Raw genomic sequence first — 26,669 nt, forward strand, 5'->3', positions numbered from 1 at the left:
GCCTCTCTGCCTCCCTCCCTCCACAACGATGTTCATTTATATTCTGTTAGAACAGACACACATAGCACACATTCATTGCAGAATCCAAAGGAAGTTCAATCTTCAGTTGCCTCCCTTTCCTCTCTGCTTCCGACAGAGGTACAACCCACATGTCCACATGAAACTGAGAGAAAATGCCTTTATTAATTAATCACGAGACACTGACACCGGCTCCTGTCGGCACAGCATCAGGATAAACAACGCTGTTATAAAATTCACATCTTAATCCATTTCACAGGAAATATCACACATTGGAGCTCTTTGTGGTGTTACACTGGCTTCAATAAAAACATTAAAAAAAATAGCCATTAACATATATTCTCAAACTGTGTGAGACACAGAAAGGCAACTATAAAACACGCTAACGCTGGCAGAGTTAGGGGACCCATCATGGCCTCAACTGTTCCGTCCTGACTGGGCAAACCACCTTTCCCAGACTTGTTCTCTGAGCAGAAACATGCCCTCAGTCTTGTGAGGCAGGGGCGTGAGTCTTTAGTGCACAGTTAGACGCACTCTTGGGACAAGGACACCAGGCTCCTCTCATGAGTGCCTCTGAAGCACTTCCGTCTTTAAAATAACATGGTCTCTGAACAGTAATTTCTCAAAATTAGCTTTCCATTTTGGTAAATGATTTGATAAGCATCACAAATTTGTTTTGTATTTTTGCAGTTTGTTCTGTCAAATACACTCTGGACTTGTTAAGACTCAGATTTATGGTCTACACATAAAGTGCCTTTACATAAATTTGGTCCTCATGGAACTGACAACTTTTCTTACATTATGTGCCCATGGAAATTAATTTAAGCACATATCCAACATATATATTCTTGCATATGTCTGTGTGTGTACATAAGTAAGTTACTTTTACATAGAATAAAGCTAGACACTAGGGGGAACAGTGAATTTCCCTCAGACCTTGCTCTATGTGGATGGCAGGCAGAGCTCGCTGAAGGATGAGATGAGGTTGTAGTATGTTTTCTCGTCATCGGTTAGTCCCGCATTGCCAGGCCTCACCACCACAGCCACGTGCACGTCTGCTTCCTCGGCAGCACTGGCCTCTGTGAGAGCAAAGTACAGATGAGACACCAGGGCCTGGTGGCCAGGATGACAGAAGTCATCAGGGGGAGAATACAGGAGTGAGCTGGGCACGGCAGCTTTTGTTGCAGCTAAAAGGCACAGTGAGAAAGACGTATAAATCTTTACACATATAAAGTATGTGACAGGCAGAAGACACAGCCTGTCTGACACTGCTTTAAATTAGAGCTACTGATAAATACAACACGGGCCTGCTATGGACCACACCCTTTGTCCATTCTTGCAAATTACCCCAAAAAGCTGAGCTGTTTCTCAAAGGGGAGGCTGTGGGGTCTAACGCCAATTATTAAGTAGATTAAGGCAAAGGAGTCCTATGATCTAATGGAGGTAAAGTATATGTGCTCACCTCAGGCCCCAATAAGCCATGCCCCTGCCCAGACTCCACAATTTCCTACTCTTCAAACTTCCACTGAACACGCAGCATCACCCGGCATCACGGCAGCTGGTGTGCTTTTACAGCCCGTGCTTAGCTGTCCTAACAAGACTTTATGACTGCTCGCCCTCCCCAAGGCTGTGGGTACCTTATGATCAGTGCCTCAGATGCTGCTGGGAAAGAGAGTAAAGACAAGAGCTCACAGTAGATCAGGTAAGCTGGGTCTGACAGGAGGCATCTCTAATGGACCCTGGACTATGGTCCTCTCTCCATTTGATTTTTATGTGAAAACCCATCACCTTTAAATGTGTCTACTATGTGCTAGGATCTTTTCCTTCTTGACACAGGGTCTTTCACTGGCCTGGAGCACACTGGAAGCTAAGCTGGCTGGTCTGGAAGCCCCAGGGATCTGCCTGTCTCCTTCTCCCAAGCACTAGGATTATGCACCATCAGACACAGCAAGCACTGTACAAAGGTCCTAAGTATCAAGCATTACTGACTGAGCTATATTCACAGTCCTGGGAGTTACAATCATTAAGAGAACTGAAGCCAGAGGAAGACAGACAGACCTGAAATCACAAGATAAATTCAACTTTGAGAGAAGGCTGCCCAGGCTGTAGCCACAGAGCAGACCTTTAACCCTGTCTACAGGGAAATCAACCACGAAAAGTGCTACTGAAATTAGAAGTGACCAAACAAAGTCAAGCTAAACCAGCTAAACTAACCAGGGCACAGGAAAAGGTCTGCAAATTATCATTCTTCACAGAAACTCTGCACACACCCCAAGCTTACAGAGATGGTGGGGCAGACTCCTCGTACAAATCCCTTAACAATAGAGTACAGCTCCAAATCAGGAAGAGGTGCCACAGAGAAATACAACTAGCAAATGTTCCCGTGGAGAGTGTAAGTGTCCTGGCTACTGATTTTACATGGCTACGTGCTATAAAATAAGCCTTGGGCCAGAGAAATGGATAAGTTAAGAGCACTGGATGTTTTTTCAGATGAATGGGTTCAATTCCCAGCACCCACATGTTGATTCACAACCATCTGAAACTCCAGATCCAGGATATCCAATAACTCATATAGCTTCCATAGGCACCCAGGCATATGGGTGTGCCAAATCATCCATAAATATAAAATAAAAATAGCACACCTTTAAAGAATAGTATACACCTTGGCTTGCTCTACCTGCTTCTTCTCCAGTGCAATCAGCTGTGTAAAAGAAAAACTTTCCAGGATGTGTTAGAATATAAGCAGTTTGCACAATTCCAGCCCAGCCAGACACGCAAGAGAGCCTGGTCCTCACTAAGGCTGCTGTTCCAAACCTCAGGGTAACAAGACACAATGAATGTTACTATCTACCCAGATTACAGATTTCCACCAAGCTACCAAGAACTGAAAACACATTCTTCTTTTTAGTAGCAGGTACCACTGTGACAGGTTCATGTATGCATATGATCATTTTTATGATCTTGGCCTTACTATCTTGAAACAGTCTCACTGGACTAGAACTCACCTGAGTCAGGCTGCTTGCTATGTGGGAGCTGGAGATTTGAACTCAGGTTCTCATAATGCACAGCAAGCCCTGTGACCTACTGAGCTACCTAGCCATGACCCCTTCCATGATGTTCCCTTGAAAGGCGACACAGACATCGCACTGTGCCACGTTAAGACGCCACACATAAGAGAGCTGCTGTGGGGTGAACTGTCCCCAGGACAGGCTCTGATGTCTCAGCATTGGTCTCCATCAGTGTTGCTAAGGTTGGGGAAGTTGGGAACCTTTGGGAAAGAGTCTCCCTGGCAGGTGCAGATCAATAGACAGTTCTACCCCAGACCTGTCTCCTGATCTGTGGCTAGGTGAGAGGGGAAGTCACTCCGGGCCCACACCTCTGCCCGCCATGACGGCTACATCCTCTCAACAGCACAAATCTCGCCTCCCCTAAAGCACTCAGGTGCTGCATCACGTGACAACAACAAACCAGGCCAGCAAGCTGTCACTCACCTACGGTGACATCCGTGAGAAACAGGATGTTGTTGGTTGAGCAGCCGATGCTGTCCGCAATCTTCCGGTAACTCTCACTCTCCACTTTGTGTCCAATCTTGGTATCGAAGTGACCATCGATGAGCTGAGTAGGAGAATGGAAAGGACCGGTCAGTACACATCTTGCGATGGACCCTTCCTTCACCTGCAGGCTCTTCTGAAATTCATGACGATCGGGGTGTCTTCACTTCAAAATATTTATGGAAAATATGTCTAATGGAGTGCATTACAGAAGCTGCAAAAACAAACGTTCTGTGTACTAAACACTTGGAAGAAATCTAGCTCACACACATTCCATTTGGTCTTCATTAGCACTCCAAGTATGTGTGCCCTACACTCCAGCCGGAACACTGTTTCATTAAAAACACCTCTTGGACCGCATTTTGCTCTGGATTAAAAACGTTAATTTGTTTTTAACTATTAAGAGTTGAGAGTGATGTTACATACTCTCTGACCTCTGTCTGACTCACTTGATAACTGGAGGAGACTTTTATTATGAAACCAGGAGGTAATACCGTGCCTATGTACTGACTATGCTGTGTATGGACCTTACTACTGGTCTCACCAGACAGACCGTTGCCTGCCATCTGTATCTACAAAATGGCCATTATTTATTAACGGGTCTCATTACTGGTTTACATATAAATAAAATATGGCACCACCCAAGACCAAAATCTCCCTGCATATCCTGTATAGGCCCTGAAAATACTAATTTCAGAGATGGGAGCAGAGCTAAGCCCTAGGCTCTAACTTTCCTCAAGAAAGTTAATAGCCAAACTGTATAGTCAGCCCTTCTGGGAAGGGGAGGAGTTTTGAGTCGCTGATTTTTTGTATTAGAAAAATAGTACATCTACTTTCGAATGTGTCAACATGTTCATACATACGTGTATCTTTCTACACAGAGTAAAAAATATATATATCAAATACAATATACACCTGATAATTTATACTACGTGTGTGTGTGTATGTGTGCGTGTATATATAAATACAAATCTGGTTGTAGTACTAGCCTCACCAGAATTACTTAGGATAATTAAATGTATTCTAGACCTCTATTGACAACCCAAACTTCTGAGGAAACAAACATTGGTTTTCCTATTTGATGTTTGAGACAGTGAGGCCTCCTTTTAAGCCTCAAACCTGCCGTACAGGCAGGCTGGCTTTCACTACTCCCTCAGCTTCCTGCATGCTGGGATAGCAGATGCTCCAGCACACACAGCCTGGAACCTACATTGTGTGTGTGAGCGTGTGTGGCTGTGTACGGCGTGTGTGTGTGTGCGTGTGTGTGTGTGTGTGTGTGTGTGTGTGTGTGTGTGCTCACAGTGACAGCTACGGGGATCCTCCTCCACTAGCTCATCAAGCTCAGAGGTGAGTGCCACAAACCCAAGTTGTCACTCTTCCTTTATTTTTTGAGACCTGGTCTCTCACTAATGGATCCTTGAACTCACCAATTTAGCAAGGCTGGCCAACCCAATAATCCTCCTGTTTGCCCCTCCCACACACACACACTTACACACTCATACACACCCCAGTGCTGGAAATCCATTGTGGGTCCTTGGGTTTATTTGCACAGCAAGCACTTTTATCAACAGAGCTTTTTATGATCTGAACCTCAGATTCTGCATTTTAAATGAATGCCTGATGTACCTAAGCACAAGAAAGATTTGAGACTTCTAATTCAAAACTGGTACTTCGCAAAACATGTCACCTGTTGAAATTCAGGCGAAGCCAGGCTTTCTCAGAGGTGCTCTGACTTTGCTCCAGGGCGCTCAGCAAGCTCCAGGCCGGGGCTGGGTATAGTGGCTTTTCTCACTGAAGACACTGGAGTAATCAGTCCCAAGGCTGTGCTCAGCCTGTGGCATACTGGAGATACCCTACGATCCCTTGTGCGATGTCGCTTGATTAGCTTCCTGCTGACTCTGACCCATCTTCCCTCTTCTAAGCTGATGGGAGACGCTCCTAACATGTTCTGCGTGAGCCATCAGCTTGGGTAAGACCTTAGGGTCCCAAACTCCTCATCCTTCCTCGCCATCGTCTCATCCCCGGGTCCTCTCTCTGGAACCTGACACTGCTGCCTCAGGCCTCTCAGTGCTTTGTATAAGGCAACCTCAGGTTTCCCCTTCTTTTTACATCAGTAAATACCAGTGTCTGGGTGTTAATTTAACTTATTTAGTAGATTTCTTTTACTGTTCAGTATTTCATGCTTTGATAGTATCAAAGCAAAGTAATCCAAGAGTGCTGGTTAGCTTTTGTCAACTTGACACAAAGTAGAGTCATCTCTGAAGAAGGAACTTCAGTTCAGGAAGTGTCTCCACCAGGCCAGCCTGTGGTGTATCTGTGGGGCAAGCTCTTGACTGCCCTGGGTTGCAGGAAAAAGTAAGCTGAGCAGGCCGTGCAGAGTAGACAGTAAAGCATCCCTCCTCTGTGCTCTCATCAGTTCCCACCTCCAGTCCCTGCATGAGTTCTGACCCTAGCCTTCCAAATGCTTCAGGTGGCAGTGTAGGCCAAAAAAATTCTCTCAGGCTACTGCGGGCCTTAATACTTGTCACAGCAGTGGCAAACAAAATCGGACACCAAGTAGTCTACCTCGAGAATGTCTCCCTCTGTGGAATGCCCGAAGAGCAGCTTCTGGGCCTCCACGCTCCCTGAAGAATAGATGTACACCTTCATTCCAGCCTCTCTCCACCTTCTGACTGCAGGAACCACATCCGCAAAGAACCTGGAGAGAAGCCCAGAAAGTTACACAGCAAAGGCTACTGTCCAGCCAGATGACAATCAGACAGCCCAGGGATGACACATACACCTCTGCCTTGGCTCAAATGGTAACTAAGAAGCAACTCCATGAGACAGGGAGTTCCTGTGTTTCTAACAAACAGGTCACTGGACTTCAGATTAGAAGCGACAAGTTTGATGGATAGAATAGCATTTGACAATAAAAAAGTACAAAGAAATGAAAATAAGGAAGTGACCAGTGGATGCAGAGATAGACCAGAGGACCTGGGTCTGTTCCCAGCACCCACACAGCACCTCACAACTGCCCTCTTCGGACCTCCATGGGTACCAGGCATGTATGTGGCATATTTAACATATACGCAAAGAAAATCAAATAAAGCAGTTATGTTTTAATCCACAAGGAGATAAAAATAAAAATAAACAACAAACAATACTGTATTTTTATGATTTACAAAAAGAGGCTAATTTACCTTCATTGTACTTTGAGGAAATGAAAATGCTTTCCTCCCCATTTTGAAAGGATTCATTTTAGAGTTTGCTTGAGTACATCTTGCGTATATATAAGGGCATACCCTGGAATTCCAATGCTTCTTTTAAAAGGCAGATCTTTGTAGCAACATAAAAGAATGACATCTTATCTAACAAGACAACTGAACGAAATCCTTTCAGACAACAGGAACCTCTAAGGTCAGTTAGGTGTGTACAGAGGCACACAGCTATAATTTCCAGCCCTGAGAAGGCTGACACAGGAAATTCCCAGTTTGAAGCCATGCTGGGTTACACTGCAAGTTCTAGGCCAGGCTGAGATAGATATATGTAGATAGCTGGACGGATGGACAGACAGACTGTCTATCAATAGACAAATAGATAATAAGACCCTATCTTACAATTTATTACATTTATTATTGTGTGTGTATCCACACACCTGCACACACATCAACGGTAAAGGTCAACCTGCAGGAGTGGTTTACCTCCTTCCACAATCTGGATGGTAGGGCTGAACTTAGGCTGTCAGAGTTGGCAGCATAAGCCATGTGACTGACCTAAAACTGTTATTTTTTTGTTTTTTAAGATTCATTTATTTATTATGTATACAGTGTTCTGCCTGAATCTATGTCTGTACGCCAGAAGAAGGCATCAGATCACATTACAGATGGTTATGAGCCACCCTGTGGTTGCTGGGAATTGAACTCAGGACCTCTGGAAGAGCAGTCAGTGCTCTTAACTGCTGAGTCATCTCTCCAGCCCAAACTGTTACATTTTGTTTGTAAATCTCAGCAATACAATACTCAGGGAGAGATTCAGAAACTGCATCAGCAAGTCGCAAAGATGAAGGCGCTGGGAAGAGCAGAGGAAGGAGCAGAGCTGAGTGACCCCAAAGCCACAGGTGCACCGTCTCACAGCGTCTCCCCTTTTCTGGTTTTATTCATTATGTGTAGCACGCAGTCTCAGCGTTCTTACATCTCCCTCTTTTTCTGGTTTCGTCTATGATTTTATGTGTATGAGTACCGTGTGTGTACATATGTGTGACCATGCACCATGTGTGTACGTCATGCCTGAGGTCAGAGTGGACACTGAGTCCCCTAGGACTGGGATATGGGTGCTGGCTATCAACCCTGGGCCCTCTGCAAGAGCAAGTGCCTGTTACTGCTCAGCCACCTCTCCAAGGCTCCTCTCTTCTCCTGTCTGCAGAAGGCACGGTGGTTGTGAGAGGCAGGGCAGCAGTACTGTCACTGGGAGCTCAGGCAAGCCCAGCTCACAAATGCTGACATCACATGTACACCACCATACTGGACTTAAGTTGCCACTTTTTAGGAAGAAGTTTTAAAAGAAAACTAAATGTATTTCATATCCCCCCCCCCCACAAGCAAATCCAGGGGGCTACACTGAGTGAAATGCTTCTGAAAACAAGAAAACAAAACAACCCAGTTGCAACAAAAAGGCAGTACTGATCTGATCTGATCTTTCTTCCCTCCCTCCCTCCATCCCTCCTTCCCTCCCTCCCTATCTCTCTCCAGGATCTCTTTAATGTAGCCTTCCCTTGCCTGGAACCCAGGGAACTGCCTGCCTCTGCCTTCTAAATGCTCGACTCAATGTGCATGCTACTGTGCACCTCACAGGGAGAGAGGAACGTGGAGGTTGTACTGGGCTGTGGGGAGCACATACTCTGCCTTCATGCGGCCAGCCGTGAAAGCCGCCTTCCACATGTGGCCTTGTAGCTGCTTGAGTGCCGTGGTCTTGCGGTCATGAGACATCTGCCAATACACATTGTCCACCACAGCCTGGATCACCTGCTGCAGATCACTACCGGATGCTACAGGTATCGGGACAGCCCCATCCAGATGTGCATCTTCTTCAGCCTTTAAATCGGGGACAAATCACGATTTTTCATGTGCACATTTAAAAAAAAACATTATATGCGTAACTGTACACACACATGCACACATGTGTTTTTAAAATAAGATACAACAAAAACCAGGCTGATCAATTTTCTCCAGCAATCAATTATCCTGAGTACTGCTAAAAATTATTCTTAAAGGAATGCCTTGGCAAAAGAAATCATTAGGTAGAAAAGAGAAATCAATTGTCACCAAGCTGGATGACCTTGAGTTCAATCTCTGAGACCCACATGATCAAAAGGAGAAATGACTCTCAAACTGTGCTCTGACCTCCACAAGCATTCCAGAGTCCACACTCACACCATGTACACTCACACACACACTCTCACACACACACACTCACCCCCCCCCCAATGATCCTAAAACATAAGTTTGTGTTGCCTTTCTCAGACTGCTAACCCAAAGGCATGCTGTATGAGAAGGAAACGAGAACAGTGAGTGTAGGGGTGTTGTAGGTCCTGGGGTGTAAGTCAGTTAACAGCGTAAACAAACTAGGATCTCAATTAAATCTGATCATTTTCTCTGCGCTTTAACTGCAGAATGAGCAGTTTAGTGATTGGTTTATGGCTAATGGAAACGACCCAGGAAGTAACAGTACTGGCTCTCGTCTGCTCTCAGCCATAGCTAGGTTGGGAGCACGTGCTGCTCAGAGGACCCACGTTGAAGGCAGGCACAGTGGTGCACACCTTGAGTCTCAGCACCTGGGAGGGAGGCAGTGGGTCTGAGTTTTAGACCAGCCTGGTTTACAGAGCAAGTTCCAGGGCAGCAGGGCTACACAGATAAATACGGTCTTGAATTTAAAAAACAAGCAAACAAACAAACAAACCCCAAGCTTGGTCTCCAGCAACCTCCATGACAGATAGCTAACAAGTGACTGTAAACCCAGGTCCAGGGGCATCTGATGCCTGCCTCTTGCTTCTGCAGCAGCTGCGTGAGTGTACATACATACACACGTACTCGCACACGCACGCACGATTTAACAATAATTCATTTACAAGGACTCTGAAGCAATGCAATGCATTATTTGAACAAAAGAGAAAATACGTACATACAGAACATTTTTTGAGATCATAAAAAAATATCTCCTCCAAATATGCAGGAAAGTCGGCAAACGCAAGTACCACATGGTTCAAAGGGTATTACAGTGTTTCTAGTCCTAACCTAACACAACAAATAAGACCCATGGACACAGCTTTTCTGCAAATCCCAGGTGCGGGTAGGAAAGCTGCACAGCATGGAAGGTGTCCGCACACCACGTGCAAGAGAATGAGGCTACCTGGGGAGCAGCAGAGGGCAGGCTGAACACTGGGCCAACGGTAACTGGCCAGGATGTGAGGACACTGGGGGCGTCCTGCCATGAGGTAGGAGAGGAGAAATCAACAAGGTCCTGATACTTGCTGACATTAATGACATGGGCTGGCACTGCAGAGCCTTTCGTCTCCCACCAGAAAGGCTTCATTTCACGGACACACGAGGCTTTTGCTGAAAGAGGCAATACTGACACAGGGCGCTCTGACTGGGCTGTCTTATTACATGCTGTGAATTCCTAGGCAGGCAACTGCAGCTTCTACCTGGATACAGGCACGATTCACAGTGTGCTCAGAGCGCGAAGTCTCCAGGCACTGTCTGTTCTCAGAGGCTGCGAAATGTGGAGAGAGAAGTCCTAACCTGTTTCCTCAGCAGGCTGACATCCTGCTGACATTCCTCCTCCTCCCAGTGTGTCTGCAGATACTCCTTGACATTTTCTTTGATGTACGGAAATAAAATGTCCTGGGGAAAAAAAAAGAAGAAAACAAGAGTTAAAAACTCGGGCTGGGGCTGGTTATCTTTCTGAACGGCATCACATGGTCTGTCTTTTATAATCTCACCTCAACTAACAAACTGCCCAATGGAAGTCCTGGTGGAAACTGCCAAGGGCCTGTTTCCAGTGAGACTAAGAAACAGGCACTCGGGGCCAGGAACCGGCCAGCTGGTCCTGCCTGTAGTTAGGATGCTTTGTTGGAATGCAGCCATAACCATTTACTTAAAATTTCTGGCTATTTGAAGCCACAGTGGCCGAGCTAAGACCATTTAGCTCACAAAGCCTAAAACACTCTCCGCAGCCATTTCCTCAAATCTGCTAACTCTAACCATAGATTCTTCCTGGTTTTTCTTCTTCTTATAAATAGATTCTGTTTGCTTGCTTTATCTTTGGAATTATCGACTTTATTTTATGTACATGAGTGTTTACCTTTGTGGGTGTGTGCCCACAGACGATGTCTGTCTCAGAACTGGAGTTAAGACAGTTATAAGGCACCATGTGGATGCGTGGGTGCTGGGAACTGAATGTGGACTGGCAAGAGCAGAAATGAATTTAACACTGCACCTCTCCATCCAGAGGCCACAGATTCCCCAGGGCCTGGATGGACAGTGCCCTGCTCAAAGCACAGCAGTGTGTGACTCAGATCCAGCTGCATGGATCCAGATGGCAATGCTAAAGGGAGAATACGAGAGACAAAGGGGCTATGCAGGAACATGCCTTACGTACAGGAGGAATGACTCAAGACTAACCGAACCTATAGTGAGATCCGGGCCAGTTCTGGCTACAAAGTGAGACCCTGTCCCAAGAAAAACAAACTTATATGCAAAGCAATTCATTATAAACAACATGTCAGTAATTCATGTGCTGAGATTATGACCTCTCATTGATCATGAATTGATTTATTGGGGGGCTGGAGAGATGGCTCAACAGCTAAGAGAGCTGTCTGCTCTTCCAGAGGACCCCAGCAACCACATGGCTGCTAACAATCATCTGTAACTCTGGATCCAAGGACTGCCGGCCACACCCTCTTCTGTTCTCCTAGGGTACCTAAAGCACATGGTGCACAGACACAAATGCAGGTACAACACTTATACAAATAACTTGTTTTTTAAAGCATTGTTTGGTGCTAAGGCCTGAACCCAGGACCCGCTGCCTTCTTTTTTAAGATTTATCTTTATTATGTGTAAGGAGGGCGTGTGCACAAGAGCAAAGGGACTCACAGAGGCGTGTGCGTGTCACATCCACTGGTGCTGGGAAGAGAACGCAGGTCCTAAGAATGTGCTCATAACCACTCAACCACCCCTCCAGTCTGGCCTTCACCTTCTAAAGAAACACCTTACTGATACCCTTAAATTCATGGCTCCTTCTTTAGTTAAAATGCCTAAATGTACATACATCGCCTCAAATTATATTATGATACACACACACACAGACACACACACACACACACACAACCGTTTCTTTTAAACGTCTTCTGTGTGTGGAGATAGGAAGCTGGCACTTGAGTAAGGAGTGAAGAAGTGACTAGAGACGTCCCAGTCACTGCTGCTGACAACTTAAGGGGCTGGGTGGGCACAAGCCAAGTACAGGGGGCTATGTAGGTTCAGGATGTAGCGGGTTAGCCAGTCCAGACTTACGTCTGAGTACAGAGCCCACACACATACTGCAAAGGTCTTAGATTTTAAGTTATAGTGAGTTAAATTCAAGAAGCTTGCTTAAGTTCACTCGCTTTATTTATTAAAAAACAAATCTAACTGTTTCCTCCTTTTGGCTCTCACACAATCCTTGTGCCTCAGTCTACAGATTATCGGTATGTCACCATGCCTGGCTAAAAAATACTTTAAAACCAGAAATGTATAGGGTTATTTTTTTCTTTTTTGCTATGTAGTCCAGGCTGGCCTCAAACTGCTATCCTCCTGCCTCGACCTCCTGAGTTACAGCACTATAGGTAGAAGCTAACACATCCAAAGAGCCCTGAAGGATAGCTCAGGGGATGGTAACAGAACCAATCAAAGGTTCTAGGACTGTAACTCACAACCCCTAAGTGTTCTAGGACCTTCTTGGGAACCTGTATAGTCAAATTACTTCAGAGCACACTGCACTGCTGCTGTTGTCGATGAAGACTTCTTTACAGGTTCGTTAGCAGAGTGACCAACTTAGCAATTGCTGTCATGCACCTTCAAACTAATATCAATGGTTTCTCATAAATTCCAAGATGTTACTGACTTTTCCCCTCCCTCCCTCTACAGTGGAATGTGCAATGGGGTTTTCCACAGGCCATGCAAACGTGAAGACCAAATACAGACGTAAGTATCCGACATGAGGGCTGAAGAGGTTGAGAGCACTGGCTGCTCTTGGAGGGACTCAGGTTCCATTTAGTGATTCACAGCCATCTCTAACTCCAATTCCAGGGATACAACGCCCTCTTCTGAACTCAGATGGGCACTGCATGCACAACTGTACACATATATACACGCAGGCCTAAACACCCACACATAGAAAACAAGTGGTAATTAAATAATCCAGATATCTTCAATAGTAGGTGTTCAAGGGATGTACAGAAATGCATTCCTTTTATTGGCTTCAAGTGGCACATCTAAATCAACCCTCCCTTCCCCAGGCCACAGGGAACATGTCATGGAAGAGGAGGAGGAGGAGTACTGGGGAGCACTGTCTGCTGCACATGAGGCTGCTGTTCTCACAGTAGTTGGCTGTGCACGATCAAGCCAGTTAAAAGTACAGCGTGGATGGAGATGGGTAGGCCAGAATCCACACCTAAAAAAACAACCTACTGGCTGCTGCTGGCTTCAGGGAGAGGCTTGGGGTCATTTACCTTGGGGATATGGCCATTGGTAGGTTGTCCATTGTCCTAATCTCTGTGGATGTGATAAAACATTCTGGCCAAAACCAACTTAAGGGAGGAAAAGATTTATTTGGCTTATTTTTCAAAGTTTCAGTCTACTGGTTAGTTTTACATCAACTTGATACAGGCTAGAATCATCAAAAGAGGGAACCTCAATTAAGAAAATGCCCCCTTAAGTCAGAGCTTTCTTTTAACTAGTGATTTATAGGGAAGGGTCCAGCTCACCATGGTTGGGGCCATGCCTGGACTGGTGGTCTTTTGCTCTATAAAAAGGCAGGCTGAGCAAAGCCGAAGCAGCATCAGCTCCTGCGTGCGGTTCCTGCTCTGCTTGAGGCCATGGTGTTTCATTACAGCAATAGTAATCCGAACTAAGACAGCCATGAAAAACCGGGAGGGCAGGGACTCAACACTGCATAAGGCAGATCCCTGAAGAAGGCTGCTTGCTGGCTAACAGGCTTACTCGCTTTCTTATACAGCCCAGGATCACTACCAAGGATGATGCTGTCCACAGGTTCTACCCCTTGCATCAATTAATCATCAAGATAGGTCCCCTCAAATACACCCTTAGGCCAATCTGATCTAATCAGTTAATCGAGGCTTTGACTCTCGGTGAGTTGACAAAGGTATCTAGGACAACCAGTGGCTAGCCCCACCCCCACTTACCTGCACACTTGAGAAGCACTAAGAAGACCCGATGGTATGTTATGAGAGGAAGGAGAGGATGAAGTTGGGAAGGTCAAATGCTGGTGGAGTAGGAGGTCAGACCAGCCCAAGAGGTCCCTGTGTACAATGTCTGATGTGGCTCTCTGCTGACCTTGGCTACTTTCCCCTTGCCAACAGTATATGTGATGCTGTACTGCTTAATAAAAGAGTGTATATAATAATAAAACAGTATTTATGAAGCTGTACTGCTTAACTGCAACCTCCAGACCTTCTATCTTTCTCATCCCCAACCCTCCTCTCTGGACCTCACCGCTGAGAAATGGTCTGCTGTTCAGGTTAGGGTGGACGTGACTAAGATTGTATATGCATATTAATTAACAGATAAACTATCATTTAAAGATGAACTCTTTAACATGCTCCCCAAACAAGCACTGCTCATGCTGATATCCACGTTAACAAAGCCCTGGGGTTTACTGCTCCAATTTAAAATGAAAAGTCCTTAGGCGCGTGTGGTGGAACAGGGACCTCTGCGAGTTCTAGGTTAGCCAGAGCTACACAGTGAGACCTTATCTCGAAATAAAATGAAGTGACAAACGATGAAAACTTCCCTACTGCTCAGTCTTGATTCCAAATATGATAACTGCATAAGTAGGACTAGAGGTAAACAAGTTCACTGCGCAGTTTCCACGGACAGCGTGGTTAGAAAAGGCGCTCAGGCAGGGTCACCTGAGCCAGGTCTAAGTTTACTGGGTATAGAAATTGGTGTTTCCATACACTACAGTGGCCAGAACTACTCCTGGCAAAGTGGGCTCACTATGCGTTGTGTAATCAGACTAATTACGCCAAGTTATTCGGTGCTCAGGGCTCTCCTCACTCGGCCTCCTCCAAAGCTCCTGAATCACTGCATGGACGGATGGACAGACGGACGGACAGATCCCAAATACACATAAGTGGGAAGATAGATGGTGGGGATGGAGGGTCTGTCACCAGTAAGCCATGGAATAAGGCTAGGATAGCTAATAGACCAATATGAACAAACGTCACCTCAGTGGTCTGAGAATATAATTACAAACCCAGGCAGGTGTATCTGCTGAGAAGTGAACCAGGGCCTTACATGCTAGGAAAACACCCCACTAGAGAAAATGCCCAAGTCTGAGAATTCTTTTTATGTATCTAAACACCAAAATCTAAGTACAACTCCCAAACGAAAATCACCAAGTTCTAACTTTTTCTGTTTACATCCTCAAAATCTCTTATCCGCACTTCACCTGCTCAACAATGACAAGGTGGTCGCTTGGATGGTCTCACAAGCAACCAGTAAGGAAACAGCCACATCCCCCAGCACACTTGGTGAGTCAGAAACTCCTCTTGACTTGAATAAGGAAAGAAAGGCTGAGCACTAGATCTCCCGGGGGCTCCTTTTATACTGACAGTCTTCCTAGTTCAGGTTCCCTTACACCTCGCACCCCCCCCCAGCTCACTACACCCCCTCCCACCCATCCCTGCATAAGTTCCATGGTAGGACAGCAGATTGGCTCTCCTCTGGAGAGCACTGCCTGACAAGATACAGCCACTCCTCTAGTAGCAATGATCAACGATGCTAAAGCAGTGTTCACTGCAGCACCGGTAATAACAGCAGAGGGCCTGGCAGAGTCTAGACCTTTAGCAACATCAGCAGACTATGATGGTGGTGGGTACTGTAACTTTAGCTCTCCAGAGCTGGGAAGAGGACCAGGAATTCAAGGGGCGTCAGCAACTACGTGCGCATGGAGTTTTACTGCAGCCTGTTACTTAAGGCCCCAAATCAAAATCAAAATGCAAACAGGAAACACTGCACTTAGAAGTCATTGAGAAAGTTACCTTTATCAGCACAAATACAAAACAGAATATTCTTAGGGGGCTCAGTTAAATGTGTGATATTTCTTTAAACTGAAAGCAAACTGGTGTGTTTGGCCCCTACCTGGACTGTTCAGGGAGCTGTGGCCTTGTTGGGGGAAGGAGGATACACTGGGGGTGAACTCTGAGGTTTCAAAAGACTTACCTACACCATCAGGATACAAGCTTTTTTAAAAAAAATGTTGAGTGTTTTACCTGCATGTATGTATGTGCATATATGTTGTTGTAGACAAGAGAGGGCATCAGATCCTTTGAAGTTATAGTCAGTTGTGAGCCACCATATAGGTGCTAGGTCCTCTGGAAGAGCAGATAGTGTTCTTAACCACTGGGCTATCTCACCAGCCCCAAAGGATGTAAGCTTAGTTACTGCTCTGGTGCTATGCCTGACTGTCAAGCTCCCTGCTGTGATGGTCATGGGCCAACTATAAGCAAGCCCTCAATTAAACAAACACCTCCTTCTTTAACTGCCTTGGCCATGGTGTCTCTTCACAAATAGAACAGTGACTAAGACACAGCACTAGCTGGGGAGCAACCTTTACCACAGGAGCTTGTGAGGGAACTTGAACCGAATGGCAACAGCCTCATCTATGAAGCACTTACTCAAAGCCAGCAACGGGGTTACTGGAGCCGTCTACCACAGTTCTCATCTCAGAGAACCCCTAGAAATGAGGTGCAAAGAGATAGTCTGTTCTAAACTTTTGTAAAAGTTTGAAAGCTATAGTCTGCTTACAACTGCTCATCATCCACTGTATCCCCACCTCACCTACGAAGCCCCTCCACATCCATATACACACACTCACACGTACTCACTCCCACACGCACTCACTCCCACAAGCACATTCACACCCTTCTGTTTTCTCTCAGACACATACTATTAAAAGTACATGAAAGAAAGAAAGAAAGGAAGAAGGGAGGGAGGGAGTGAGGGAGGGAGGGAGGGAGAGAGAAGGGAGGAGGAGAGGGAAGGAGCTGGTTGGATGGCTTCATTGGGTAGCACTTGTGATCAAGTCAAATTCCCTGAGACCTACAAGGTAGAAGGAGGGAACTGACTCCACAAGTTATCCTCTTGCACAAACATATGTGTGCACATACAAGCGTATACGGAAAATAAGAATCGGGGGATGGTTATCCAGATATCTATGACTTGATGGCCAGCCTGGCCTACATAGAGAGAGACTTTATCTCAAAAGAAAAATCAAAGGCTTAAAATTTTTAGGCTTAAAAATCCAGAAATGATTGTAACTTTTACTTTCAATTATAACCTATTTACTGGTAATTTTACAATGTCCCATCATAAAACCCTACCGTTAACCCTAGCAGCTACAAATAAACCTATGGGTGTTTTTAGTGCACCAGACTGTGCAGGGCCATGGCAGGGTGGCAGAATGCTGGCCTAGCGTGGCCCAGGGTTAAGCTCTGGAGTAGGAAGGCTAGAGAGGAAATGAGTCTCACTACACTCCACTAAGTGCAAGCAGCAACTTATCCCACGTGGCTCAAGGACAGACATCTCAGGGAGTGAACACCATTAATACAATGTTTCTGACGAGGGAACTGTAGAAGCTGCCTCTTAAACATTTAGAAGTCAAAATACGGATGTGCTTTTTATGGCTGTGGTTGTTTTAATGAGAAAGTCACAGAATCAGTAAAAATCAAATAGTGGCTGCAATATTTACCTAAGTTCCCTTTGAAGAAAATGGGGTTTCGTGAGAGATCCTTCCTAGGAACAGAGCTCAACTACTTAAAGAACTTTAAGGGGAATCTTTCAGGGGAATCCAGAGTACAAGTGACAATACTGGAACCTTAAAATCTGCTGACCCAGGAAAGACAACACAGAGGTAATACCGAGAGGCTACCGTGTTACTAACCCCAAGGGAACGGAAATGAAACGGCTTGACATGATTCTGAAAAATAAGTCAAACTTCCAAGCAAAAAGTCAAACACTAGTTTACAATGTATGCCCCTGTTGTGAGAGATATAAAATACAGAAGGAAACAGGGAACGCAGCTCTAAGATCCTCACTGGATCTTAAACTCTTCAGTCACTGACAAAGATGGACAGGACAGTGAAGGGGGGATAAAGTGCATAGGCAGGTGTGGAGAAAGGATGACAGGAGTAAACATCATCAAAACACGCTACAAACATGTGTGAAGCCCGTGATTTATCAGCAACATCTTCTACCTAAAGCCTTTAGATCATACCTTCCGTCTGCCTTTTAGCTCAGGTTGCCATGGAGCTCACACTGCCTCCGCCCTCGGCCCTCTTCTAGTTTGGTCTGTAGTGCTAGCAGTCCAAGGTGAACCACCATGCCACACTCTACTTTCGTCCATGGAAACACATAATCTTTTTAAAGTCTGCACGCATAAATATATGGGGTGTGAGCACCACAGCATGAATGTGGAGCTCAAGGTTGGGTCTTTCCCCCTACTGGGCCCTGAGGCTTGGTGCTTTTACCCAGCAGGCCATCTCACCAGCCCCAAAACATCTAATAACAGAGCACAAAGTTGCTGAAGGTTGAGTGTAAAAACAGCACACCTACAGTGCCAGCAGCACCCAGGTGAAGGCAAACGAATCCAGAGGTTAAGGTCGTCCTTGGCTACGTGGGAAGCCTGAGGCCAACCTGTGCCAACCCCAAACACAGATTTCACAGTATTTTCTGGTTGGGTGTGACAGACTCTTTCCACGTGGCCCAAGTTAACCTGAAACATGAGTATTGGCATTATAGGCACATGCTACCACGCTGGTTATTGGAATGTTTTAAATAAGCTACTCACCAACTAGAAGCCATTTATCCTGACTGAAGTTAGGAAAAAAATAAATGCAGCAGACAGGAGTGGCTATCATATGTAACTGTGGCTAAAGAGATCAGTGAAACCCGAGTTCAAATCAAAATGGTCAGCCTGTAGCCTCAAGAGAGCAGAGCCAAGTAACCCAGGCAGTGACCACACAGTTTCTCCACTCGGCTAGCACCTCCTGTGCTTAAGACTAGGAGCCTTCACATGAAGGTGGTAGCATCAGGCGCCATGGCAGCAGAGTGGAGCTCAATATAAGCCATTTTAAATCTACAGATTGTTTCAGGAGGTGCAGGATGATAAATTCCCCACTCTTCCGTTTCCTGAAGTCCTGGTTTCCCCAGGACCAGAGAGCAGCTGTACCGACCAACGGGTGACATCACCTGCGGAGTGAGACTGTCCTAGGACAGACACTTTCTGGGCAGGAGGGAATGATGCCTTCCTTCTTTGGGTTGTAGCCCATCGTGACTCTTCCTGGTGCTGAGCAGCAGAAGGTAAAGGAGATGAACAAGTCGACAAGCCTCGGCCTGTAAGTAATCCTGTCAGAACAGTGAGGCTAGCCCTTCTTGATTAAAGTTTCAGAATAAAGTTTTAGAAAAACGTTCACTTAGCCCAAAGCAAGAAAAATGTGTTTAAGTCAGATAGTGCTCTGTGCTGGCTGTCGAGAAACCTCTTTCTGAAGGTTGCCTTTAACCAGCACAGCAAGGATGAAACACAGCGGGGGGGGGGGGGGGGGTGGTGAAACAATTCCCCTGCCAAAGCCATATATGTAAACCACAGCGTTGCCTCCCTCCCCCTTCAGGAACAGGGCTGAGGGTGCCACTCACAGTAAGGTAGAATGTGTCTGTTTCTCGGGCTCACGGTTTCATCCCCAGCAGATAAAGGGGGAAAGGAGAAATTCAATCCAACCCAGGACTCTCAGCCTGTTCATTCATTCATAATATTCTGCCCAGAGCGGCTGGAAGGTTACATCAGACAATTTACATCTTTGTATTATTCTCCAGCTCCCTGAGACACACCCACCTGGTCACATGACTCTGTATGTAATACAGACACTGAAAACCACAGTCTGCGGAAGTAACCGAGGCCTGCTCTAATCGTCCCTCACCTGATCTGCGGACACTTCCCTTGACGCAATGCAGCCTGACTCACTGCCAAAGGAGTCTCTACTTTTACCATGATCTTGTCTTTATTACTGGAGCTTTTTAAAGGCAGGGACTAATGTGTAGTCTACACTGCCCTCAAACCCATCATCTCCGGTCTCAGCCTCCAGGGTGACAGGGATGCGCCACCATACCAGGCTCAATTAGCTCTGAAATGGCTTCCCTGGCTTTGTCTGGACACTTTTAAGAACGGAAATCAGTTCAAACACAGTGCGGTCCATCTGCCAGAACCTTTCGTGGTTACAGTACTGAAGACTAAGCCTCTTTCCCTAGGACAGACCAGAAACTGACAAGTGCTTCTGTGTTCTGGGGACCGGAAGGCTCTCAGACCGTCCCCCTATGTCTCTTTCTCCATGGAGGCCGAACCCAAACAATGGGGTCCCCTTTGAAAACTCTTATCTGCACTCCAAATAAATCAAGAGATGCACTCATCTTGTAAATCCCCTATAGTTAGAGGTTAGCTGTAACTATAGAAAGATAAATTCTAATCTAATGAAGCGATGAATCACAGGAACAAGGGAGGACTATCCTTACAACTGGTCTGGGCGTGGAATAAGGTTTTACAGGAAATGCAGAAGATCCTCGGTGAGTCCTCGGCCAGGATCTCAGCCAAAAAAGAATTCACATTTATTACAAGGAAGCAAACTCGTTTTTACTAAATGCATAATCAGATCTCAATTACAAGGTTCTCAAACCCAATACCAAGGTGAGGTCATCCAAACCTCAGGGCAGGGTGTCTTCAAGGGGCAGAGCTCTAGCACCAAAGCCCTGGATTCTGATATCATATTCCACCTAAGAATTAACAACAAAGCAAATCATTCTCCGAGAGACTGGGAGAAGAGGATGCAGGTGCACCTGGAGACAGGGAGTCAGTGCCAACCACTTATCCACAGTACAGTAGAGAGAGCATCTGTTGCTAAATCTGGAGGAGCTGGCTGGGCCAGCAAACCTGAGGTCCCCTGCTCTCCGCAGCCTCAGTGCTGGGACCGCAGGAAAGCTCTGGATGTGTTCTGTTGTTATTGTTTCGTTTTTTACTTCTTACATGTGCTCTGGTGTTCAGAACTCAGGTCCTGTGCGCATGCCAAGGACAACTTTGCTGACTGAGCCAGCTCCCCAGCCCAGATTCCAGACTGAAAACCCGAGGGATTCCTGGCCAGTTTGGCAGTTGTCACCATAACTCATTAATAGTAATTTCCCCTCAGGAGTAAGAGCATTTTCCTTGTTCAAAACCAACAAGTATCTAATTCCCGAAGTTAAGGCCCCTCCCTGCCCTACGCACTACCTTCTTAATGACCTCACCATCACAATCCTTCCTAAATACCTGGGCCAGCAAGATGGCTCAGCAGGTAAAGATGCTTGCCTCCAAGCCTGCCACATGGTGGAAGGAGAACCGACTCCCGCCAATGTAGGCACGCACCATGCCACATACATACACAAAATAAATGTAAAAAAAAAAAAAGTGTCAAATCTTTTTTTAAAAGATTATAGATTCATTCAGTATCATAAAAGATCGTGTGAGCCACCATAACAGTAGTATAGCCAAGGACTACCCAAGCACTCTCTTGAAAGTATGACAGACTTAAATTCCACAGACACTTAAATCTTCTTTCTGAATAGTCTCTGTGTAGCCTGGCTGGCCTAGAACTCACAATCATCTGGCCTCAGTCTCTCCCCTGTAAGGACATCACAGGCTTGTCACCACGTCTAGCAAAAAAACAAAAACAAACAAACAAAAAACAAAAGACAAAAGACCATTTAAAGTCTTCCAGGGATGAGATGCCCACACCCCATGAACAAAGAATGCCTGTGTGAGCTGCCACACAATGAACAATTAGCCTTTCATCTTTTCTGTTGGTGGCTCTGCTTTAGAAATGGCCCGCAGCGGGTACCAAAGTGCCGTGTCACGTGTTTCCTCAGACGAGCAGCTATGGGGTACCCTGTGGAGAAGACGCAAATGACTCCACACTGCAGTACTAGTGACTAGTATAGCCGACTAGTATATGTACATTAAATAAAGAAAATGGAAACACGTAAGACAAGCTTGTGCATTGATCATTGACAAAAACAGGTCCTTCCTCTAGGGGAATGATCTGGTTCTCACTGATGCTGCTCGGAGAGGCTGTGCAGAAGGAAACTGTTATCACACTCAACAACAGAACAAGACGAAATGGCAAGCATTTTATCAAATGAGAGAATTTTCCCCAAGCTTCAGCAGTGACCGTCAGTTTCCCACACAAGACCATGGGGACTGCCAGCTGCTGCCTGTCTGTTTGCAGGCTAGAAGCCTCATTCCATAACCATGGGGGAGGGAAGCCCAAGTGGTTGTTCCCTAGCGTGTGTGCACCCCAAAAGTCACAAACCATGCCAATCACCAATTATCAGTTAATTCAATTACATTAAATGGCTTTTAAAAACTTAGTAGTACAGAAACGTGCAGATAAGATTTTGTACTGGCAATGCCTGCTCCAATCTGTTAATGTACCTGAAAAATACTCACAGATCACAGTGCAAAAGTCCCGACTAGAAGCTGCAAACAATCTCCAGAGGCACCAAGGGGCAGACCTGGAGGCATTCAAACAAAGAAGCAGCGGGAACATTGGAGGGAAACTAGGGTCTACGGCTGCTGGATGCCCAACCGGTTGGGATGATCCTTACCCCTGTCTCCCAGAAACTATGAGGCTGCTGAGATATTCTCGTCCTGCAAGGAGCCCATCCTACTCCAGAACTATTTCTAACTCAGAAAATCGGACAAAAGAGCTGGTCTGTAAAACCACGTGAGGATGTGGCCTGTAATCTCAGGGCTGAAGCAACAGAGATACAGCAAGAGAGAACACCACTTCCCAAGCCAGGTTTGTAGAATCACACACATCCAGGACTGATGACATTGGGTATACACAGAAACACGTGAGTAATATAAATGAGGAGAAAAAAAACAACAGTATCAGCCGTCTGTCTGCGATGCCACCCAGTGAGGGTGTTCAGTTCCCCAGCATCATCACGGTTTACGTGGCTCAGCGTGAGGTCAAAATAACATGGTACCACTCAAACCTCCACACGGGGTCAAGGAAGAAAGCAGGGGGATGTTTCAACCATAAATAACTGCCTGCATGTGACTTCTTAACAACAGAAAATGAAGCAGGGTATGACTGCTCACACCTCTATCTCAACACTAGGGAGGTAGAGGCAGGCCAATCTCTTGAAGCCAGCCTGGCCTTACAGACAGAGCTCAAGGAGAGACCCTGCCTCAAAACCAAACAAAAACAAACATTACTGACATGCAAGAGGTCTTTTCAAGGGCAACTGACAACACTTGACTTTCTTAGTCCTCACTAACAACAAAACCAACCTGCAAATAAAGACTATCCTTTCTGGTCCAAGGGTTCACATCATCAAACAGCAATATAAACTGGTTGCTTGTTTTTTTTTACCATATATTTTTATGGCATTTCATAGTGATTAAAGGTGTTGTCATAGCAACTGTTCTCATGTGGCACATATAGTGAGCAAGCAAAACACACTGGATAGAGGTCAAGAATACTTGCTGCTTTGGCAGTGGGCCCAGGTTCAGTTCCCTTCAACCATTAACTCCAGTTCTATATCTGGTGCCCTCTTCCGGCATCCATAGCACTGCATGTCTTTGTGTGCACATACATGCTCAATACACAAAAACTAATGCATTCTAATTCAAAATTCTTTAGAGATGGAATCAAATATCCTTTTCAGATTTATTTGTTATGCATACGGTATACTGCCTGCATGCCAGAAGAGGGCACCGGATCCCATTACAGATGATTGTGAGCCACTGTGTGGTGGCTAGGAATTGAACTCAGGACCTCTGAAAGAGCAGCCAGTGAGTGCTCTTGACCTCTGAGCCACCTCTGCAGCCCTGATAAAATACTTTTACAAATGTGAGGTTCAATAGCAGAAATAATAAGGGATGGTTCCTGTGCATGTGTGCGTGTATGCCTGTGTGTGTGTGTGTGTGTGTGTGTGTGTGTGTGTATGTTTTAAGAAGGGGCCTCATGTAGCCCGAGCTGGCCTCAAATTCTCTCTATGGCCTTGAAGACCTTGAACAGGACACTTGGTGTTTGTTGTTTACACCATGCTGGAGATGGATCCAAGAACCTCATGTTTGCTAGGTGAGCCACATCCCCAGTCAAGAGTAAGAGGTTTTCATTGTGACAAATTGGGTTTAAATTTCATACAACATTTGGAAGCCTTATTAAACCCATAGTGCATACATCTTCACAATTTTGAAGACAGGTTCAAGATCACATATGTAAACAGTACTCAGTGCTTCTGTCTGTCATCCCTAGGAAACAAGACAAGTTCGCATGCCTACTTGACTAGTAATAATGCTCAACTCTGAGTTCTCCTCAGAGTTCAAGGGTCCTTCAGACCGTCAGCAAACGTGCAAGTGCTGCCTTCCTGAGGACTCCTAAAGCACATTCTCACAGGAGTGCAGTAGCTGAGGAGTCAGGCTGGAGGCTCAACTTGTTCGGACAGCAGCTCCCAAGTTTGTCTCATGGAATCTCTGTTCAATTACCATACACACCCACAGAACTCAAATTCTTCTGAAAGTAACTCATTCTTCTGAACATACTTTTAGAAACACTGATTTTGATAAATTCATGTGCAATAGCAAAATAACAACAAACACTATCAGACAAGACCAAGAAACATATTTATATGTATTTATTTTTAAACCTTATATTGTGAGTTTTGAGACAGCTCCTCTGTAGCCCCAGCTGTCCTGGAACTCACTCTGTAGAACAGGCTGGTCTCATATTTACAGAGATCCACCTGCCTCTCCCTCTTAGTGCTAGGATTAAAGGTGTGTGTGTGTCACGCCATGCTCAGCCCTTAACTTTTTAAGAAGTTTTTTTAGTTTTTACTTTATAAGTGCTTTGTCTGCACAAATATGTCTATGTGCCACCACTTGCGTGCCTGATGCTTACCAAAATCAAAAAAAGGCATCTGATCCCCTCGAACCTGAGTTACAGGCAGTTGTAAGCCACCATGTGGGTGCTGGGAATTGAACCCGGGACTCTGGAAAAGCACTCAGTGCTCCTAACTGCTGAGCCACACCTCCAGACCCTGTACGTACTTATTGTTGAGATGTGGTCATACTGTGTTGCCAGAGGTGACTTCAAACCAGCAATCCTGCCCCAGCTTCCTGGGCAGTGCCACCCTTGATTACTAAAGGCTACCCTTTAAGAGAGATTCCCAAATCATTATTTTGTAGCTAGCCTTGAATGTGCATTCTGAAATCAATCTGTTTCTAGGTCACTAGAACATTTTTATTACAAGGTTTCAGAGCAAGATTGGTCAAGGATTAAGAAGAGGCTCGTCTGCATCTACCTAAGGAAAGGCAAGGGGGGGAAAGATGGGCAGAGGCTTTACTGTTCCCACACTGACTTGTTTATCTTATTCAACAAATCAACTTTGCAAAAAAGGCCACATCATGACCTCGGCTGTCACTTAGTCCCAATGCCCTATGAACAGCAGACACAGAATAGAGCTGGTCCCCCCAACCCCACACACAAAGCAGTTAATTATGTAACAAGAACAACAGAGTGGACACAATTATCAGCATTTAGGCAGTCCTAAATCTTTCCACTGGTCTCTACTGTAATTAAAAATCTTGGCAAAGTGGTCAGTCAATTGGATTTGTCCAGAACCTCTACTATGTATCCAGAGCACCATAATTCTTCTGAGAAAAGAAAGAAAACAGTTGCCAGGATTGGTGGCACATGAGAGTTCAAGGCCAACCCGGGTTATATTGGAGGTATTGTTATCCTGTCTTGAAAGTAGCTGAGGCATTTGGAGACCTAAAATTGTGCACAAACATGACCTACACCTAAAAACCAGGCAATTGTAAAAAAGTAAACAATCAAAATAGAACTTAAAACAGGCTACACAGTTTTCTGGATGCATAAATTGAATTCGTGGGAGAAAGCAAAGTCCTAAGCCTGTGAAATGGTGTTAACCGGACAGATAACTAAGAAGTTTCAAGATCCCGTGGCTTTCTACGGAAAATGAATGGAACTTAGGTGTGTTCTTAGAGTCTCAAAAACAGCTACAGTTAGATGGTGCGAAAACCAATTGCTATTGCCCAAGATACCGAGGTACTAGAAAATTCCATTTTCACTTTAGTCTTTGCATTGGGAAGGCCTAAACCTCAAGGACCACTAAAATCAAGGCCACTACCTCACCAGGACGAAACCTTAAGCACATGGTGGACGTTCATCCACCAGGCGACACACCTACCTGCCAGGCCGTGGGCGCTCCAATTACCCCAACTCCTCCCAGCTGTCCTGCCCCTCCCCAAGCCCTTGCTGAGACCACCTCCACTTCTTCCTATCCTCCATCTAACCGAAAACGAGGACGGGGGAGAAGGTGGTGGCGCGAGGAAAAGCACCCCCGCAAACCGCCGCGGCCTCTCTTCCCCATTCCAGAGTCGGAAAACCACACCGCCTCTCCTGAGCCTCTCGGAAAAAATCTCCAACACTTAAAATTTCTCTTTTAGATGTTTTTAGGCACAAGTAACTCCCCCGCTCCCTGCCGCCCCTCACCTTCACGAAAGCAATCGGGGTTGTGGTACCTTCGATATCTAACAGGATTACGGTGACTTCGGCGGGTACGGAAACTACGACCATTTCCCTGCCGGATGCTACCACGGGCTCCGCCTTGCTGGTAAAGAGGTCAGTACCGCCCGCGCCCCAAGACGTCTTGGGCTCCGGAGGGCCCAGCAACAATCGGGGAGCTGGCGACCGCGAGCGACCCGAAGCACGGAGACAGGCCGGCTGCGCGG

At 45.8% G+C, this 26,669-nt stretch overlaps 1 protein-coding gene across 1 annotated transcript; it reads right to left on the reverse strand.

Annotated features, from left to right (window-relative positions):
* Nucleotides 1-180: 180 nt before the first annotated feature.
* On the reverse strand, nucleotides 181-26,669 carry ENOPH1 (enolase-phosphatase 1). The gene is made up of 6 exons (XM_080925755.1): nucleotides 26,431-26,669; nucleotides 10,349-10,450; nucleotides 8,448-8,641; nucleotides 6,135-6,267; nucleotides 3,510-3,633; nucleotides 181-1,097 (listed from the first exon to the last, which is right to left on the reverse strand). The coding sequence occupies exons 1-6, from the start codon at nucleotides 26,512-26,514 to the stop codon at nucleotides 961-963; spliced, it is 774 nt and encodes a 257-aa protein (XP_080781881.1). The 5' UTR covers nucleotides 26,515-26,669; the 3' UTR covers nucleotides 181-960.

Source organism: Micromys minutus, assembly GCF_963924665.1.
Source record: "Micromys minutus genome assembly, chromosome: 11".
NCBI lineage: Eukaryota > Metazoa > Chordata > Mammalia > Rodentia > Muridae > Micromys > Micromys minutus.